The sequence below is a fragment of the Lethenteron reissneri genome, chromosome 26 (genome assembly GCF_015708825.2).
Source record: "Lethenteron reissneri isolate LAM-NWPU_2019-01 chromosome 26, ASM1570882v1, whole genome shotgun sequence".
Taxonomy (NCBI): Eukaryota; Metazoa; Chordata; class Hyperoartia; order Petromyzontiformes; family Petromyzontidae; genus Lethenteron; species Lethenteron reissneri.
In genome coordinates, this window is record NC_083804.1 from 17,281,844 (window position 1) to 17,303,719 (window position 21,876).

At 43.4% G+C, this 21,876-nt stretch overlaps 1 protein-coding gene across 1 annotated transcript; it reads left to right on the forward strand.

Annotated features, from left to right (window-relative positions):
* The first annotated feature begins 2,662 nt into the window (after positions 1-2,662).
* Positions 2,663-17,871, forward strand: LOC133347738 (EF-hand domain-containing protein 1-like). Its single transcript, XM_061560267.1, is given in 10 exon segments — positions 2,663-2,965; positions 4,607-4,789; positions 4,791-4,841; positions 6,738-7,025; positions 8,141-8,287; positions 8,503-8,689; positions 10,931-11,154; positions 13,012-13,152; positions 13,837-14,050; positions 16,431-17,871. Coding segments are annotated over 10 exon segments (1,677 nt in total). The 5' UTR covers positions 2,663-2,905; the 3' UTR covers positions 16,613-17,871.
* Positions 17,872-21,876: the final 4,005 nt, after the last annotated feature.

Below are 21,876 nucleotides of genomic sequence, written 5' to 3' on the forward strand. Positions count from 1 at the left end.
CGTGTATCGCCGCGTGACGTCATCGTGCAGATACGTTTTCGTCGCGTGACGTCATCGCGCAGATACGTTTTCGTCGCGTGACGTCATCGCGCAGTTACGTTTTCGTCGCGTGACGTCATCGCGCAGTTACGTTTTCGTCGCGTGACGTCATCGTGCAGTTACGTTTTCGTCGCGTGACATCATCGCGCAGATACGTTTTCGTCGCGGGACGTCATCGCGCAGTTACGTTTTCGTCGCGTGACGTCATCGCGCAGTTACGTTTTCGTCGCGTGACATCATCGCGCAGATACGTTTTCGTCGCGGGACGTCATCGCGCAGTTACGTTTTCGTCGCGTGACATCATCGCGCAGATACGTTTTCGTCGCGTGACGTCATCGCGCAGTTACGTTTTCGTCGCGTAACGTCATCGTGCAGTTACGTTTTCGTCGCGTGACATCATCGCGCAGATACGTTTTCGTCGCGTGACGTCATCGCGCAGTTACGTTTTCGTCGCGTGACGTCATCGTGCAGTTACGTTTTCGTCGCGTGACATCATCGCGCAGATACGTTTTCGTCGCGTGACATCATCGCGCAGTTACGTTTTCGTCGCGTGACGTCGCTGCGTACCCGGCGCCTCCAGGAGTCTGTTGAAGTGCCATCTTTTTTTTCTCGACGGCATTTGCCGCCGCCTGACGTCATGACGTTCGGAAACGTCGTCACGCGGTGACGTCGTTACCGCGTGACGTCATCGCGCACGCCGCGTTTTACTTTCGCTTGGGCAAAAAAAAAACTCAACGCATTCGTCAATAACCACCGTGGGTGTGTGTGGCCTTAACAAACAGGACCCTGCGGGGTGGGCTGGTAGGAACGAATAACCAAATATAAACATAATGTATTATTACACTTGTTTAGCCAGGAAAGCCCCACTGAGTCAAAAGGTTTTTGTAGGGTCCTGCCAAGTGTTTGCAGTAGGGGGCGATGTTGCTACACCTAATCGGACGATACGAAGGGAGAGTTTGAGGCCTAGTTCTAGGCTTTAGGCCTAGTTGTAGGCTTTAGGCCGCCGTGAGTTAATTTTTAATTAAAATGTTTTTATTATTTATGTAAAAGCTTTAAATTTAAATGTTTCTATTTAAAAGCATCAGGGAATGTAACATTGTTAAACATTAACTCCCTTGCACACACGCGAGGGTACGATACGAAGGGAGAGTTTGAGGCCTAGTTCTAGGCTTTAGGCCTAGCTGTAGGCTTTAGGGCGCTGTGAGTTAAATTTGAATTTAAAAGTTTTAATTAAAAGCTATCTCAGGGAATTATAAGCGAATGTTACACTTGTTTAGCCAGGAAAGCCTTATTAATTTAAATATTTTAATTAAAAGCTATCTGAGGGAATTATAAGGGAATGTTACACTTGTTTAGCCAGGAAAGCCTGAGTCTAAAGGTTTTTGTAGGGTCATGCCAAGTGTTTGCAGTAGGGAGCGATGTTGCTACACGGACGGACGGACGGACGATATAATGTATTGGAGGCTGGTCCACTTCGTTCCTACCAGTAAATTAATGCCGTATATTGTATGCAATTGGCGACGTTTCAGGCAATGGTCCTTCATAGCATCTATATCCGCTATGAAATGACTTGGGGCCGTTGTCCGAAACGTCACCTGACCTATAACATTTTCCTTTTAAGGCCACCGTGTTAATAATGCACAGAGTTTGTTGTCTTTGTTTGTGCTTTGTACTCCACCAGAGCAGTGTGTCTCTCTTATGGGGGTCAACGCTCAGGTCGCACCCCCCAAACAACCCCCGTCAGTAAGGGGCCGTCCATAAATGACGTCACGCACCTAGGGGGGGGGGGTCAGACATTTGTGACGATGTGTGACGAGGGGGGGAGGGGTTTGAGAAATGTGACGTCACATCAAAATGCGCAACTTTAAATAAATATAGACAACGCGTTCTACTTAATTAAATATACTTTTTAATAAACGTTTTCTCCTACAACATCAGAGTGCAGCGCCACATTAAATACGCGCTACAATGACAATAGTTCAAAGCGATTTGAAGCATGTTTTATTATTGGGGGGTGGGGCAGAGCTTTGTGACGTCATATTTGAGGGGGAGGGGTCTGACTTTTTGTGACGCCGTGTGACGAGGGAGGGGGGGATCAAAAATCGTCCAAAATCGCGTGACGTCATTTATGGACGGCCCCTTATGTGTTGAATCAATGCCGGTCGGTGGGCCGTGCAGCTGATGGGACGCGTGCAGCAGCAGTAGCTGGTGCAGTGCGTTCACGCCGAGACCCGAGTTCGATTCCCGTTCACAGCCAACACCAGCGACGATTATCTGAACCGGCCCTGGTTCCTTACCCACGTCGAATCAACCTCAAAACTAGCGCCTGGCGCCATGTGTGAACATCGCCACAAGGGAGACAAAGACGGCCGGGCGTGCTTGTTGTTGACTCCACCACCCCGTCGTGTGCACCGCCGGCCTTCATTGGTGTTCGCTAACAGCACTTGCCCCAACAATATGTTTACGTCGATACAGGCGGACGGGGGTGTGAGAATCTTTGTGTTTGTAACAGCAGCCGCACGTGGAACCGCCGGCTGTTGATGTGAGGTAGTCGCCTGGCAACCGTCGCCTGGCAACCGTCGCCTGGCAACCGTCGCCTGGCAACCGTCGCCTGGCAACCGTCGCCGTGGAGACGCAAGGACGCGCCGCCACAGCCACCGCAGCCGCAGCTGTGAGCCGCAGGCACCAGCACGAGTGGTGGCGGTGGTGGCAGCAGCAGCAGTAGCAGTGAGTTAGAGATAGAGGGGAGGCTGCTGTTGCTGTAGCAGTGAGAGAGAGTCTCTCTCTCGCTCTCTCCGTGTGGCCATTGATTCAGTTTGGTTTGCTTGTTCTTGTTGTTGTTCTTCTTGTTGTTGTCAGATTGAAGATGTCTCTGTCCACGCCGGAGCTGCCATTCTTGCCCGGGAACTCCTTCAGGGACCCTGCCGTGAGTGAGATTCGAACTTCGTGGGGGGCTCGAACCACCCCCCCCCCCTCTCTGCCCTTGTGAATCCCCCTTTTAAAAGTGTATTTGTACGTCTCCTGTGCGTGTTATTTTGTCTCCTCCACAGTGTGCGTGTCTCTCTTGTGTCTCTTCATCCTGTGTACGTGTTGTTTCTCCCTCTCATCTATTTCGTTGTCGCCTCTGATATCTCCTCATTGTGTGTATTGTGATCCCTTTTCTGTCTCTTATGTATATCATGTCTCCGCCTTTCACACATTCTCCTGCATCTCTTACGTCCCCTGTTCTACTCATGTACGTTGAGCGTCTTTCGCACCGTACGTAGCCAACCATGCTGATCCTCTCTCTTGTGCCTCCCTCGTGTGTGTCTCCCTCTTGTGTGTATTCTCTTTGGTGCCTTACATATCCTTTTTGTGTCTGCTTGTGTTACTCGCTTCCACTCTTGTGTCTATTGTTTCCACGTTGGATCCTCCTTCTTGTTGTTGTTGTTTGTGTATTTGGCCTCTTGTGGCGAGTTCTTTTCAACCGCACCGTGTGCGTGACTTCATAAAAGTTGCACAAAAGCATTTTACAGGATTTACTAACATATCTTGATAATGACGCGTGCATTAAAGCATAGTAAGGCGGTAAAAATTGTCCGTGTTTTTAATTTAAGGCAGAGGGTGTATTCCAGTGTCTCAACGAGAGTGGAGCTGTATTTATCTGTCTCTATAAGAGGTTTATTTTCAGTTAGATCGCCTACATATAAATGTGTCGTTAAACCCGCCACCACCCGACCAGCCAATTAGTAAGGTTTGTCACGTAAACAGAACGTGCCAATTCGTTACTAGTACAGCACACCGGTGTGTTGGAGAGTAAACCCACAGCATTTACAATCCAAGTACGACGTTTCACCAGTAATTACAACTAGCTTCATCAGGCGACAGCCAGATTTGTGGAGAAATCCTGTTTCCTATTGTATCTGTCTCTTTGCGTTCATGAGTCAGGGGTGGAAATCCATACAATTAAACGTTTCATTTTTATAGTGTTCAAATGTAAACAAAAAATATCGCAAGATGCCTGACAGAAAGGAATTCTGATTAAATGTATCTTAAGTGCAATAGAGAAAGTAATCTTGATTTGAAGCTTTCGTGACTGCAGGAATCCATACTATTTGGTTCTTTCGGTAAAGTCAGATCCAAAGAGTATAAATAGAGAAAGGTTAAAACAGGCAAAAAACAATAGTAAAACAAATGCAATTACTATTGTAGGGAATCGTAGGCAGAAGATAAAAGACGAGTCTTGAGCAAGATCTTCAAACAGAGGGAGAGCCAGCAATCCAGATATTATGGAATACGTATGTTGAATTTCTTTCGCACCGTACGTAGTCAATCGTGTTAATTGGAGGTACTATACCAGTGCAACCATTGACTTATCATCAGCATAATCATCAGCAGTGTGCATGTGCATATCTGGGGTCTATTGTCCATTGACTTATCATAAAGTTGTACTCAATTTAACGTCTATGTGCGATGATAAGCTGAGATTTTCACGCTGTTTATAATCACAGCAGAATTACGATTCCACATAGCCAAATCGCAACAGCAAACTTACACGTAACCCTTGAACGATGTTTGCTGAGAGCAGAAGCCCAGGTTCCATCGGCTGCAGACGCTGGACTACAGAAATGGGTACGCGCAGCCACGGGTGGCGAGCGCCGGCGTGGGCACAGAGGCACCACAGTGGGGTCCGACGCAAGTGCAGCCCTCGTTGGCCGAGCTGGAGGAGATGGCCACGCAGCAGGCCCTTCTTACGTATGGGCCACCCCGCACAGCCACCACCACCGCCGTTCGTGCCTGCGCACGTCATCTGGGACAAGAAGGTGATACATTATTTATGGCAGGAGCAGTGGTGGTGCACATGTCCTCTCCGTGGTCGCGTGGATTTTTCTCCTGGTCCTCCAGTTTTGCCCTCCACATTTAGAATCAAAATGCGTTTAGAGTATTTACCTGCTTTTATATTTCCACGTGATAACCCACTTCGTTGAGCTATCATTTGTGGCCATGTCTCTTCTGAAAAAGAGCTGCATAGTTCAGTGGGCCTTGCCTGTTACATAAAACTGCACTGAGACCCACAGATCGGACAGCCTAAAGTGGCCAGGCTATTAAGAGGGGTGTGGAAATTGGACAGGGGAGCTGCATTTAATTTAATGCACTAGGGCCCATGCCAACCAGGCTACATCACTGGGAGGCGATGGCTGCTTGTTACAATGAGCATGAAATGTTAAGTCTATCTGTCAGTTTGTCCGTCCATTTGCGGACACTTCACATTATTTTCCAGAAAGCTAGAAAACCTCTTAAACAATCATGACTAAACTTAAGATACAACTTACCAATGGCAACAAAACAATTACAAGAAAGTGTTTATATTTGTATTTAATGTTATGTCATGCACGATACAGTATCACATTCTATATGGATGGCTTATAAACTGATTGCATTACGTGTATTTCTTAATATGAGCAGAGGTATTAGGATTAAAATTATATGATTCAAAGTTGAATGTTTAACTTATTTGATAATTCACAATAAAGGGTTTACTGAGACCAAAGTTTAGTAAGTCACCGACACTAATGGAGTAAAGTCAACCAGAAGAACTGTGTTTAGATTAATGTGCCTTTTCAACACTCTTGCACTACTACTGTATTCATTTAAAGATTTCAGGTGCAATTTTGTTGTTACAACAGAAAAAGTAAAATGTTGAGCATTTTTGTAACAACATTTTCGAAGAATTACTAAAAATAGCAGGTATCATACATGGTGCTTCATTACTGTTTCAGGCATCCTTGAATGTCACAAGTTTTCAAGAACTTGTTGAACATCGTAAGTTGTTTGCAAGTGCAGCCACTTGACATTATTACAAAGCTGTGAGCACAGTATCCAGTGTTCTATCCACTTTCGCATATTGAGAGGCCATGAAGGTTTTTTTTTTAAACTGTTGACAATGCGAAGAACATTGTCAAATAAAGTGCAAGTGACTATCAGGACGAAAATAAGGGACTGTATTGTTAGTGTTGTTAAAGCACGAACCGTCATTAACACTCCCCTATTAAATAAACATACATAAAATATGAAACACGCTAAGATTTTGGACAATGGCACTTCTACAGATCAGCACTGCTATGATAAATTGGTCCTGGTATTTGATTGAAACATTGTAATGATTAGATATGTTTGCCGTTTGTCCTCATGATGTCATTTCTATGAATACAACATCTAAACGCACCCCAATCTCAAGACATTTAGGGCAGTAATGTTAGTCTTACAGTACGCGGTGTCTTGTTATGAGGCACCTCCGATTAGCACAGTTGGTTACGTACGGTGTGAATGAAGTTCTATATACATACGAATTATGTGTGATAAGAAAGGTTAAATTTATTTAAAACAAGTTGACTTATACAATTGAGCACCTGGCTCCTCTGCTAACTACTTTCTTGAGCACACTATGCCAAGTGAATTGCCTTGTACAAATACTGTACTGTAATTAAATCAACAATGTTAAGCAATATAAAACATTTTGGTTCAATTTATAAAAGCTGCAATGAACATTATAATCTGTGACAAATATGTATCCACCTCAGTCAGATGTTCTTGGAACAAACAGAGGCATTCTGCAAACTTAAAATGCATACGAAATATTGGCAACATAAAACACTGTAATATTGTCACAAATAAAACAGGATTCTGTTGTAAAAATGTCCTTGCTTTACTTGTGCCAGGTGCTGCGGTTCGATGCCTACTTCAAGCAGAATGCGGACGAGTATTCTGACGAAGACGGATTCATTCGTCCGGTCATTATATACTATTACCTGGAGGATGACAGCATGGTGGTGATGGAGCCCCCGGTGGAGAACTCTGGTCTGACGCAGGGGAAGCTCATGAAGAGGCAGCAAATGCCTAAGAACAACGAGGGGCACACTTGGCACTGGAAGGACCTCAATGTGGCGACCAGCATCACGATGTACGGCAAGACTTTCCACATCATCAATTGCGACCGCTTCACTGCCGTACGTACCAAAGCCTACTTATATACAAATCAATAAAACACTTCATTCACTGCATTTTTATTCCCATTGTATGTATGTATGTTGAACTTCTTTTGCACCGTAGTACCCAACCATGCTCATCAAAGGTGCGGGGAAGGACAACTAACTAAACTCACAAAGCAGTCCTAATGAAATTCCCTACCATTGCCCTTTATCAGTCGTTCCCAAATGGTGGCCCATGGGACACTCGTGGTCTGTGAAGCCGTGGGAAGTGGTCTACAGAATTGGGAAGTGGTCCACAGAATTGTTGCAGATCCAATATTTATTTTCACAATACTGCACACCATAGATTTTTTTTTTACTGAATTGTGGTCTGAAAAAATTGTTGTGAGGGTTGACAGTGGTCCACGCATCCATAAGGGTTAGGAACCACTGCTGTATAGCATCTATATAGAGTAGTGTATGTCGCATCTTTTGTCCACATTTTTTGTTGTTTAATATGGGTTTTGTGGTTTATGTACCATTTCACGAGTTCATTTTCCATTCTCCATAGGTATTGACGTCTCATGCCCATATGTATATTAGTCAATAACCTTCCAAATTGACTATTTTAGCATTGTAATGTAACGATTAAGATGGGCTAATACTGTTGAGTCTCAGTTGAGACATTGACGTGTGTCCATACAGCGTCAAGGATACTGTTGAAGATCATTGTGCAAGGTCATGATCTAGGAACAACCTGTTTCCTTACTTTCCTTTCGCCTTGTTTTATGAATTGTTCATAAGAGTTTTTTTTTTAAACAAATGCACGTAGAATATGTTTTTTACTATTGCTCTTTGTTTCATTGATAATGTTGAAATGTGCATATAACGAAATGTAAAAATTAACAAAACGACAAATGGTTATAGCAGCATATGCATTTTTTCAATGTACGTGAATTTATGTTGCATTTGTTTAGCACTCACATAACATATCCGCCCAGTCACCTGGCCTTTGCCATTGCTGATACACGAGTCTTATTTAAAAATATTATTTCTATATATTATACTTCAGTGTATATATTATCTTAAATGATCTGTACGTTATGCCTCAGTGCGTACATCATGGTGTCCTCTTCCGCGCGATCTTCCTGTAGGATTTTCTGCAGAGCGAGGGGATATTGCTGAATGAGCCAGAGGAGATGCCATCAAATCCACGCCAGGAGATGCCTCCGCCAGCTCCGGCTGCCCCAATGCAAACCGCCTTGGACAAGCTCGGCCAGTTTCTCACCATGGACCGCAAGGTACCCTTTCCTTGACACATGTGAGGAAGCCGCTCAGCCATTTACATCTGATAGCACCTGATCACAAATATAATTATAACCCTCTGATGTGCTACCGGGTTTTACCGTAAGTTGCTCGGCATTATTTCTGATATTTTGTTCCACGTGTAAGGCAGCTTCTGCAGCAACTCAAGGATCCGGAGAGAAACGTTGCTGTTGTGCTCTGTGTTGGGCAGGTGCTGAGGTTCTACTGCGTATGGGATGACAAGGAGAGCGGCGAGGTTCGGCCCGTGGTGCTGCAGTACTACCTGGTGGACGACACGCTGGAAGTGCGAGAGGTTCACCAACCCAACGATGGCCGGGACCCCTTTCCCGTGCTCCTGCGACGACAGCGCATCCCCAAGGATCGTGGCTCCATCAGCCGTGGGTCCCGCACTCCAAGGGTTCAATGTCCTTATAATGGCTTGCCATGAACAGGCGCTATAGAAGTTTTCTAATTATTATAATTAGTAATAATAAATTAATCATAATAAAAACTATCTCATTTTAAGCATAATTTTACATCAATGGGTGCCACGGTGGCGAGATGTTAACGACCTCTCCTGGTATACACGAGGTCATGGGTTCGATCCTAACCCTGATGCCTGTATATTTGGAGTTTGCGTGTTTCGCTCTTCCCGTGGTCGCGGGGATTTTTCTCCAGGTCCCCCGGTTTTTCCCTCCACATTTATAATCAACATGCGTTTAGAGTATTTGGCTGCTATAAATGTCCACATGATAAACCACTTCGTTGAGCTCATTTTTGGCCAAGTCGCTTCTGAAAAAGAGCTATATAGCTCAGTGGGCCTTACCTGGTAAAATACAAAGTTTAATTTTTGTTTATAGGTGCAGCGCGCGGCCACTAGAGGGGGCCCTCTCCTGGGCTTAGGGGGCACCCGAAAAACAGACCACACGTGGCCGCGAACAAATGTAATGATAATTTTTATTGGATATTATAATAATAAGCATGTGATTTTAATTTTTACATTGGATTAGCTTTTAATTGGTCCATGTTGCGTATTGAAGCATTTTTAATGAACGTACCATGTTTATGTAAAAACATTTTTAATTTTATGGCACAATTATACTTAGGGCAAATACTCTACATGAATCATTATACCGTGTTAACCTGTTTCTTTGTTCTTATGATTTAGATTACATTGCAATTGTGATATCCAAGTCATCGCTTGACACATGTAAATGTCCTTTTGGCTCTATCGCAGCCTGCATCACCCTGTGTCAGAGAACAAACACAGATGTCACAGACCTAAAGTCACTTCAACAGACCTTTTTATCCTGACTACGGTTATTTATTTTCTAAGATTTGTAACGAGTGTTCTTATATCAATCAATCTCAAGTAAACCAAATCAATGATGGGTTTTTTTGCGACTGGCCTGAGCCCATTACCATGCTACTACACCTACGATTCAATTTACACGGCAGAGCTCCTTGCGCTGTGACACTGATGCTTTTAAATCACAGCTGCCAAGCACAGGCCCAGAAGCCCAGAACGCCAAGGGGCCAGCGATAAACAACATTCATGACGGTGTACAAGATAAGAGTTATTCTTTGGTTCTTTCGGTAAAGTCACGTATAAAGATAAAATAATAAATTAATTTAATTTATTATTTTATCTTTAACCAAAGAATAATTCCTGCAGTCACGAAAGCTCCAAATTAAGTAAGATAAGAGTTATATTTTTTTTATTGAGCAAGATTCTAAGAACTTGGGAAAACGAGATGAAGGAATGAAATATCAAAGTCGAGCAGGCTCAATAAAATAATAAGTATGACAAGTGTTTTGGCACTCGGGCTCAGGTGAAACAAATATGTGGGAGGATTAGGTGTGGCGGTCACAGCCTCCAGGATTCAGTTTTCTACTCATCTAAAGACCCTCGGCACCATACTTGACCAGAATATATCGTTTGATCACCACTCTACAAAATATCGCGTCTTGCAATGTTCATATCAGGGCTCTACGATACATTCTAGAATTGTTGAGTCATGACATAGCCAACACGGTGGCGTGTAGCATAGTTATATCGACAAGGCTTGATTATTGCAACTGACTACACTACGGGACGTCTGGAAAAATACATTACCAAGTTGCAGAGTGTCCAATATTATTTGCCACGTGTCGTGACGGATAATGCAAGATCCGACCATGTCCATCGAGTGCCTACTGAGCTGCATTATAAGGTTACACTCATTACACACAAAGTGCTTGCCACATATGAACCACAATACCTTGCTGATCCCATCAAGGAGTATAAATAATTCCGCAGAACTTCGGTCATCCGGCTTTTGGTGAACCATTGAACAAAGACGGTCACTGCATCGCACGCTTCTCGTATGCTTCTGCAGCCGTCTGAAATGCTGTTCCTTGTGGTATTAGAAAGCCACTGGAGCTATGCACTGTTAAATCTAAATTGGAAACTAATTTCTTTAGAACTGCTTTTGGTATTTAGTTTGTTGTCCTTCCCCCGTACCTCCGATTAGCACGGTTGGCTACATACGGTGCGAAAGAAGTTCAACATACATACAAACGTACGTCCTGCAGTATGGTTGTTGAACACAGTGCGAGGTGAGACGCCCTTCACACTATGCCCCCTGCCCCCCCCGCAGCTACGTTCCCATCGTGCGTCCTGGAGCTGTCAGACCAGGAGGTGTCGAGGTGGCTCTCGCCCAAGGATCTGGTCCTCGGGAAGGAGGTGGAGGTAATGGGACGCCGCTTCTTGCTGTACGACGCGGACCGTTTCACCAAGGACTTCTACCAGAAATACCTCAAGATGTCAGATGTCACTCCCGTGGAACCGCCCCAGCAGTACCCCTCGTACTCCATCACACGGGTGAGGCTCACTGCTCGACCCATTGGGTCTGTCTTGATATTGCATGCATATGAAACGGATGCGTTCATTTGTGACTGCACGGTGGTCGACATCTGTGTGCACTTTCTTCAAGAAAATATTTAGACTCCTGTATACATGCTTGCACATCTGTATGACAACCACTCGATCTCTTGATATATAGTAATACCCCGATTTACACCTTCCCCTTTGACAGTTGTTTCGCAAATATGTCGTCGGTTTATTATTAAAATTATTAATTTGCGTTACCTAAATCCACACTTACATCGCTGACTGCATCGTCCATCCTTTCTCGTATCCTTCGCCTCAGCCTTCGCCTCCACCTACCCTGTAAGTTTATTTGATTTACGTCGTTTCAATATTTGTCATCGCACCTTTCGAGAAAGCATCCCCTGACATTCACCAGGGTATTACTGTATATGGTTACGAAGACTATTTGTGTATGTATTTACAATGACATGATTACATTAATTTTGATTTCACTCATACCTACTATAATCACCCTGTCCTTAACACTCGTGACGTCACTCCACGTCGACCAGCCCCCCTCATTAATAATCATGAACAGGTTACGTCCTCCACATGGACGTCACTCCACATGGAGGGGCGAGGCGCCTCCTCCCCCCTCCTCGGCGTCAACTTGCAACCCTCACTACAAAGGCAGAACCCTCACGTCACGTGATCTCCGTAACGCTATTGAGACATCAAAGTAAAAAGGACGTCGTGATGAACAAGGGATTATAACCTTAAAATAAGTCTGTCACCACGGCCTTACAAATTGCACACGAATGGATGCAATGAATATCACGTCGCGGTCTGCTTTTCGCTTGCAAGTTTCAGATGATCTGCAGTACCACCGTCCTTGGATATGCAAAAGGCTAGTTGATACATAATTAACTAAATGATACATTACCAGAGCTGCAAGTCTTAGAACAGTACTCAAGTATCAAACAAATGTTTGATATCAGTTTATAGCTGTGTAGTGACATCAGGGATGTCACTGTATGGTGCTGGCCCAGAAGGGCGGCGCCGTTCGATGTTCCTACATCGTGGACAGCACAATGTGGGTGGCTGTGTGTAACACCAGCCCTAGCGGGGCTCGGCGAGCACTGGGATAGTGCAGGCACCATGCACAGCGTGTGGTGGGGGTTCCCCCGAGGGGGAGTGGGTGAGTGTCAGCCCAGGGGCAGGGTTGCCCGAGGCCATGGCACTCTGGTTGACCCCGTAGACACGTGATCCCGAGTGTCCACACAGGGGGCCCCAGGTGGGGGGGGCTAGTGGGTGATCACGTGTCCGGGGAGAGCTCTTGAGAAGGATCGAGAGGGAACGAGAATGCTCGAGAAGGCGGGCGGGGCCGAGGGCGGAGCGGCTCCGACCGTAGGGGGATATAAGGCGGGTCCCTGAAAGGGACCGGGGGCTCTTCGTTCTACAAGCTGGAAACTCTTCGTCCTACGAGGAACCACGTGGTCGGACACCCGAGTGAGGGTCCGACCCTTCGTAGCAGTAACTCCTCTGTATAGTGTAGTTAATTGGGTGGTCACCACCCTAGGTTGTATCTGGTAGAGGGGCAGTTACCCCTTTGTGTTTCACGGTGTTACAAATAAATGTGTTGCCTCTAAAAGGAACAACGTCTGCGACTCAGTTGGACACACTACAGCTGCATAAATGTTAATCTCTCGAGACCAACACATGTAGTGAATATTCCATTGACAACATTCTATCTGGCAGACCTAAACCGACAGTTCAAATGAGCCGCTTTTATGTGCCTTGAAAAGTGTTGTATCCGGAGGTGAAATACAAAATATGAATGCGGCTCATGTGTATTTCGTTTCATTGAAGGAAATTCCACCATACAATGGGCTTGGGTCCCTGGAGGACTCGCTGCAAAACTGCCTCACTCTGGTGCCGCAGCCGCCCAAGAAGGATGTTGTTAAAATGCTGGAGAACAACGGCAAGGTGCTGCGATACGAGGCTGTGCTGGTGAGAGGTCACACGTGAATGGTCCACGACAGGCATCCCTTCGTTTAATATCAATGGGAAGGCTCAGGGTTTTAAGAGCTCGCTCCTTGCAAGGAATTCAGTCGAGGTTAAAAGGTCAGCAAGGCCGATGCCACCACACCTTGTCGTCGCTGACCCTTTGTTACTGCCTACGAAGGTTTTTACGGATTTGCTGTACGGCTCTCTGATATGTTTTAAGATTGTACCTCATGTTGTGCTGATAAAGCTCCCCAGTACACGATCGCGAAACGTTGAGCATCATGCCAAACTACATTGAGTGCAACCCTAAAACACATCGCTACACTGCATTCCTTCGTTTTTGCAAAGTTGACACCTAACAGTTTTGCCTTAAAACCACCACTTACATGTCTGATGACCCATATATGGTATTTAAAATCAAAGTGAATTATTTGTTAAAGTATTATTATTAAATTCGACAACAATGTATCTCAGTTTCGATTTAAAGCTTTCGTGACTGCAGGGATTCTTATTCTTGGATCTTTCGGTAAAGTCACGTAAAAGGGAAACAATAAAATAATAAAAATATAAAACAATAAAATTCTCACGACGTTTCGATTGCAACACAAGCAATCATCATCAGGTGTGAAAAGCACAGCAAGGAAATAACTAATGACAACTGCATTATCCCCTGTGTGTCTTCTCCAGGACTCTGTGCGGGCAGTTGAGAAAGGACGGCGGTTTATCATCTCGTACTACTTGTCCACGGACGCGGTCAGCATTTACGAGCCACCCGTTCGTAACTCCGGTATCGTGGGCGGCAAGGTGCTGGAGAAGACACGCATCTCCAAGCCCGACACCTCCACCGAGAGCCCGGAGTACTACGGACCAGCCGACTTTGCCATTGGCGCTACTATTCACGGTATCCTCAGCATGCCTGTGGCGTTTCACTTCACCGTATCTTGCCCCTTAAGTGGAAGGATACCAACGCATTGCGCTTGGTAACTCTCCGATGTGTTTGCGAGACGTACTGCGTGGTGTTTGGCATGATGTTCGGCGTTTCGCTCGATGTGCTGGCAGCTAGGCGCAACTTTTAGTTTCTGCAGAAGCTTCCAGCACGTGGAGCGAAATGTCACACGTCATGCAGAACAGCACGCGGTACAACCCAAAAACAAATCAGAGAGCTATACAGCACAAAAGCAAAAGGTTACACAAAGTATTTTGCTTGACGTTATATCTGCATGTAGTGTATATACATATATGTTATTTGATTGTGTGTGCAAGCTTGTGGGTGTTGTTTGCCGATATTTCACAATGCTGGTCATTGCTGGTTGATGAAGTGGGAGGGGTCCTAATGTTAGCCATGTTTAGGAGTTGGACCAAAATACTATATCGTCACGATTATAGCGTAGTGCATGAACCACTGGACCACCACCCTACAAGAGGGGGTGGTTATTCCCAGCCACAGCTAACATCAGTGGCAAGTGATATATCGACCGGTCCTGTCCCCTGCCCTCTCATCAACCTGCACTGACCAGCAGGGTGAAATATGGCTAAATAATTTGAATGACTGATACAGTATAGGGAGGCCTTCATCCAGCAGTTGGTCGACAAAGGGCTGTGACATATAATGTTATTACTATAAACCAGTAGTGGGCTCTGCATCACACTATACAGGAGCCAAATGACTTGGTTCACTGAAGATATTAATGAAATATTATGAAGTGTTTATCACGAGACGTAAAGAAGAAACATATTTTGGCTGACTGCCGTATGAGAGAAACAAAGCAACATTTTGGCCCTATGTTTTCGGGGCACACAAATTGGCAAATTTTAGTTTGTGGTATTTATAAGCCCAGACTCAACCGTATTTGTGATACATTCCAGCTTTATAGCTGTTCTAGAATACAATTATAAATTACTTCAGTTACTCAGCCACAGAGCCAGGCACATATTCCTTTCCCAGTTTTTGGCTTGCTTTCACCTATCCACTACTCTCTAAGGTATATTCCTGTGCATACATTCTTACAGCCAAGTATAATTTAGTCCACGATTAAAACTCAGAACTATATGGAGGTCTCAAAGGTGCCAGAGCAGTAATCTTATAAGAGGATTTAACCCACAAAGCAACACAGCCAGTCATGCAGAGCAACCTTTATTCCAGAGCAACCCATTATGTAATGTATGTGTTACAAGGGAGTCTTAACAGATCAGAGCACACTTTCGTCACAATTTGACTTTGATTGTGGGGATGCGAGGGAAGTTATGCAGTTTGTTTTTTTTAAATGTGAAAATGCCATTTCGTCCCAGGGCATTGCGACCTCTGATTATGCAGAGTGTTGACAGTTGGGTGGCTTGTAGACTGCACACCGCAGGCATATTGGTAGCCAGCCAAAGCATACACTGAGGTGGATTTTCCCCTTGTTCCATAATTTCATGTCAAGTCGTGATGCTCCACGCTTCCTGCAGCGATTCGTTCTGTGAAAGGTCTCCATGTCCACCACACAATGAACTAATCTGACCCGCCTTCTGGCATTGAGTGGAGCCCTCATTTTCCCACCCAGCCAGAATACATTATTTGGGTAAATTAAAGTGCATTATGGTGGAATGATTAAATATAAAAGTAGTTTGTTGTCTTATATTTGTTTTGGCTAAAAGGGAAGTAAATTTGAATTGTGCAGATATCGGTGGGAGTAATCTGTTTTACAAGCACTCTTCTATTTCCCTAACAGTTACTTGTAAAGCCCCATTTTCATTGTCGGTCTATTGTTGTACACTATTCATGTTCACTTACAAATAATGGTTCACTTGCAGTTAACTATTTAATCACCGTGAGAAAAAAAAATCTTCAAATTAACATTTTCGATTTTGCTCCTGCAAATATTACAGCCTGGAGGTGTATTGTTTTCACTTACACGGCAGCATCATCTTAAAGCTCTAAATTGCTTAAAGTCTTGTGTTACATGTTTTAAATATATATGACTGCCATCATTGATAAACCAAGTCATTGCCATCAATGGAATGTAACTCTAAAGCCATTATGAAGAAGGAAAAGCTATAATATAAGTTAATTTACACTGTGGACCTCATATCAGTGGAATCATTGCTAGGGTTTCTACACAGTTAATAAACCTGCAATACTATTCTTAGTTTATTTCCCACAGTTGTGATTATACCGTTTCTGAGTTTAATCATACACCAAGTCAAGCCGGTTCATATGTGGTTTGGGAAATTAAAAAAAGACGTCTTCATGAATCTACTTACAGGCAGCATGTGTTGTATTGTTTTTATGTCTTCTGCAGCTTTTGGGCACAGGTACATTATTACCGATGCTGACAAATACGTCCTCAAGTTTTTAGAGGAGAATGCTGCAATGATCCCAGAAGCAACTCTCAAGACCTTCCAACAGAAGCACGACACAGCAAACTATGAGGAGCGAGAGCCACTGGATACTGAAGCATCGGCCACGGTGCAGGAGCAGTAATAGCACAATGATTCCCACTGCCATCCTGCTTCTCCTCTGTAGCTTTCAAATACTGCAATACGATTGAAATACAGTAATTTCAAATCGCATTGTTGGAGCCCTATACTCAGGGCTTAATTTCCCACTGAATGATTTCTGGGTCACCAGTAGACTTGAGTATGCACATGAATAGTAGTGACATCCGCAGCGATAGGTAAACTGTATGTGGTGTGCCGGATGCAACTCAGACAGTTCCAGCTGAAATCAGGCCCTGCTTATACCATATTTGAGTCATATTGCAATGTGGGCGCCGACTAACTACTGTTATCTTTTCAAATTTAATCAGACTTGAGATTCGAAAACCATACCTTTATTTCATTTTAATACATATATATGAAACACAAACTGAACGCCACATTATTTAAATCAGCACAGGAAGTCAAAACGAACTTTGTAAACTCTGGAGGTTCTCTTGAACATTAAAATATTAATATCAGTTAATATGCTCTCTAGCATCTCATTACATGGATGCATTTAAACTAGCAAACTTGCGTACATACTTATGACAGCTGCAGGCTTGTTTTATTCCCCAAGTTTTAATATAAACCGGTAAAAAAATAATTCACCACTGATGTTAGCCATAGCTGGTAATTAAACTTAAGTCATTAGGTTCAAAGTTCAATGCGCTAAGCACTGCATTATTACTTCACCCCACATATATTGTAATAAATAGAGTATTTAATAGAAATAGGCACCTTGTTAGCATGTATGTGTTGCATTGGAAAATGCTGTTTGCATTTTTTTCTAAAGTTTTGCAGTGCTACACATTTTGGCATTGATGTGTGCTGATATGTAGTTTTTGTGAAATGATTAGAAATGGTTGAGAAAATATTTGTCTTCAGCTGTTACTTTGGTATTTTCTGTATCTTTTATAGTTCATACAGAGAAGTGCATAACGAAATCCCACGTGGTACAATAATGGAAATAAGTGTAAACTTTTCCCCTTTTCAGGGATAAATTGGTGAGAAATGTATCCAAAACATGATGCAATAACTTGCTCCTGATCAAGACTGTGGAGGGATATTTTATTCCAGAAAGAAGCAGACAGAAGAGCAGGCGTAATGTTCCCTCTCAATCATGGTACACACTGATAATAGTCCTGCAATTCATTATTATCGGTGAACTTCCTCTACAGCAGCTTCACATTACAGTGTACTGCTATGTTTACATGCACAATGTGTTTCAGAAAATCCAAAGGCAATACAAAAATGAATATTGTGGTTCGTGTCATTACCGTGCTTTTTTTTGGGCTGATAATATTTAATCTTTGAGTGTTAAGAATTAAAACATTTATCTTGCTTTAGATGCTTGCTAATTCAGTAATCACAGTACAGTATGTCTTGTATGGGTGGGGAAATTTAGGTTAATTCCATCACATGAAATGGGGTGAAGAGCTCATGTTACTGAATTAAGATGTAAATGAGAAATATCTAAACTCAAAATTTTTAATAAAGCAATTTAAATGCCTGTATTAAAGTGTGTGGACACTACTAAACAAGTTCAATATATATACCACCTTGTCGTTTTGAAGTTTTGTCATTTTACACCCATGTCCCCTAATTGGTGATATTATAGTCCGTTATTGTAACGATCAGTATCTGTAAGTTGGGCACATGAATGGATGTGTGATATTTTTTTTAATGGGACAAACACTGACTTAGTGGTGTTTGGTTGCAGTTGTACCATGAAATCCTTGATAATAGGGGTGGCGCATTTTGGCAGTTTTCTGCCTTTCCAAAAATAAATCTGCCTGCAACCTACAGGTAATCGTGTATCAGATAACACCATGAGACTCAAAAAGCGTATCTGCAACTGCTGGAAACTGCCGTTAAAACATAAAACCAGGTGACAACAATCTGATCAAATGTATATCCATTGTCAAATCCATTGCTGGATGAGGGCCTCCCCACGCCGTGGAGGTCAGGTGGGTTATTGGATCAGGGTTGATGAAGGCGAAGATCATGGAAGTGGGAGCATAGTTCAGTACAACAATGGATGTTGCTGCACCGCTCACCACATAGCCCCATAGTCCTATGACAACCCATGCATGGCGGTCGCACATCCAAGCACTAACCAGGCCCTGCTTAGATTCCAAGATTTGAGATAGGGGACATTGCAAGCGATTTCATCATAAATTAAATAAAACAAAATACTCTACACCAATTAATCACAACAACGACATCAAAATAACCACAAAACCTGATTACAAGGCAATGCAACAGCTATACCCATACGACAACTTAGCCACGAAACACTACATCCAATAACAAAAGCCATAGTACAACATAGTTACAGCCAAACTACAGGCATCACAACAGCAACGCCCAAGAGGTGTGGTTTTTTTGTTGTAAAATGAGTTGGATCGATGATGAGATGGATTGGTGGCAAGGTGTGGGTTACAAAGTGAACACGTCATGAGGTGGTGTTATACGAGCTGAGGTCAGCGCACGGTGTTGCGAGTATATGAAGTGTGAGTTGATGTGGTTGGGCGATGAGGTGTGTGTAATGTGGAGTTAAGATGTGTGGGTGATGAGGTGGATCTTTAAGCTGACCAGTGCTACAGGGAGTTTTAGCGGACGTTAAGGTGGTGTTGTTTTCCACTGATGCCGTGCAACATTGGTGGTGATAGAGAAGCAGTGGTGGTAACATATGCAGAAAACAAGATTTGTGTGGAAGTAAATCTGAAATACGACCGTATCTTCACGTGGATTACCATATGACTGTACTGTATGTATAGACATTTACTGATGCATAGGCAACCAATTTAACTGTGTACTGTAATGTTGAAACCAAAATGCCAATCAGTATGATATTACACAATCTCAGCACATTAAGTGTTTTGCCTCAGATGAATATTGACTGAAACACGTGTAAGTACACTACTGCCACGGTGCACATGAACGTTTATGTCGACACGCATAAATTGTACAATTGTGATACGCTATGCGTATCAACAAAATTGTAATTCCGTCATCTAGAATTGGTATGCCGTGCCTCTCCTACAGTGAACATCTTGTGGCACCAACGTGGGAAATGAGTAAGAGTGGCCACCAGGGGACGTGGGACTGACTGGCAGTGGTCAGGGGAACCTCTCGATGGTCCATTGTTTTTTTCCTGTGCTGTGACACCACAGAATTGACCACATTAAAAGCCAGGGGTGTTCAATTGAGACTTGCAAGATCTAGACAGCCCAAGGCTATGACAAAACACTTACATGTTATGGCGATACCAGGGCCACATGACAAATAATGCGTGAAAATTGAGAGGTCTGAAATGAGCATAAAATAGAAAGACAATGACCCACATTTAGCCTGAAAGACATTTGGGTCAAGTGCTGGTAGGACCCTATTAAGTGAGGTCGAAATGGCATACGAGGGGATAGTGTGGCCAACACAAGTCCCAACCATATTCCCCAATGTTTACGCAACCAACTTAGGACTGGGTAGACCCTACGGGAGGCCCAGGACAGGGTCAGATACCACTTGCCACACGTACTGGTGTTGTCCGAAGCCGATAATCCAACCCAGGTGGCTGGGATTGGAACACAGTGCACTCTAAACTTGCGCACCCACACACAACTATAGAGTACACAGAGTCACACATATTTAGAGGTGAAAGGAAATTGTGCTGTGAAATGTATGAAAATACGCACTTCCACCGAGGATTTTGTAATGACGGATGTGTTTGAGACGTGAAATCTGCAGTCTTGTACACTATTAACGCTGTGCTGCAATTTTCTTGTTCAATGTTTTTATTCCAAATAATGTCTACTTAAAAAAAATCTGTAAGTAGTATTCTGCTTTACAAATGTTGTGAAAAAACCTTCCAACAATAGAACTTGTCCATGTACACACTCTGGAAAATTTGCAGCCAATATTATTGATGCTAAATTAATATTGGGTTAACCATGCCCTTTATTAGAATGCCACCATCAAGGTAGGTAGCCACTATAACAGCTACAGGGGTCATGTGAACCCATTTAAACACATACAGATGTAAAATTATTGATTCTTCGGCAGTTTTCATACATTTATTGTGGGCTTAGGAATCTATGAATCGATGCTTCCTCACACTTCTAATATTTATAAAATGTGAATTGGTAAATATTACATATAGGAGCTCTTATAGCCAGATGGTTTGATTCAAGACGCAGTTTGCTTATTGCTTTGTTCGTCTTTGTGGCGAGGAAGGATACCAAGCGTGACTGAAGCCCTACCACGATGAGGCTAAACAACTTCTAAGAATGTGTGTGTGCCAGCAACGAATACAGTGGAACGCCTCTTATCCACTTTGATCTCGGGGGCATGGTCGGGGTGTAACCGTTTTCTGATATTTCCCTAAATGAGAGGAGGAGTTCTCATCCTGTTATCCACAAAAACAACTCCTGTTAGCCACAAAAAACTAACAATGGCATAAAGTTACCCACGTGGCCCTTTGTATCCGTGAAACTTAACGGGATGAATTTATCTCCTGTTGCGACCACTCTGGGACAACTCATCTGATCCATGAAAATAGCAGATAATAAAAAGTAGGAAACATCGGCCCTGCAAACTCGGAAGCACAGGTCAACGGAGTCACGGATACAATGGTCACAGATAAGAGGAATTCCACTGTGTGTGTGGTACAGTTACATTAATTTTGTCAGCATAGATTAAGATGGCACATATGGCGACATTTTCTCATGCGTACATAATTTTTACATTCTTCAGTATGGTGTTATAACTAATGCGTGCCCTAATACATACCATACACTTACTACACATACACTCTAGGAAAGTAGCACTGTACTGCAATCAATTGTATTGTTATATATTGCTCTTTCATGAGTGCATAGATAGGTTCGTGTGTGCATTACGGTACATTGTATAGAAATTGAACATGTGCACAACATGGCTGAACCCTGAGAGTGCCTGCTGTCATAATCTACCATATGGAGTGGTCCTGAGCCTTATATAGTGCCAACATCTGGGCCCCACTCACCCTTAACCCTGATATATTGTACCTTTATTGATGGATTTCATAAACAATTCGTATTTTTGTTGTATATTGTCTCTAATCTTCTTTCGAATGGATTAATAGCAGCAGATGAAAGATGTAATTTCAGATTTGTTATCCACTCAATTGTCTGTTCATAAGCAGAGTGGATCACGTCCATTCCTCCTTAAAAGGAGTGGGGACAGCAGCGGAGTGTTTACGATGCGGTCGATGGTTTGGGATTCGTGACC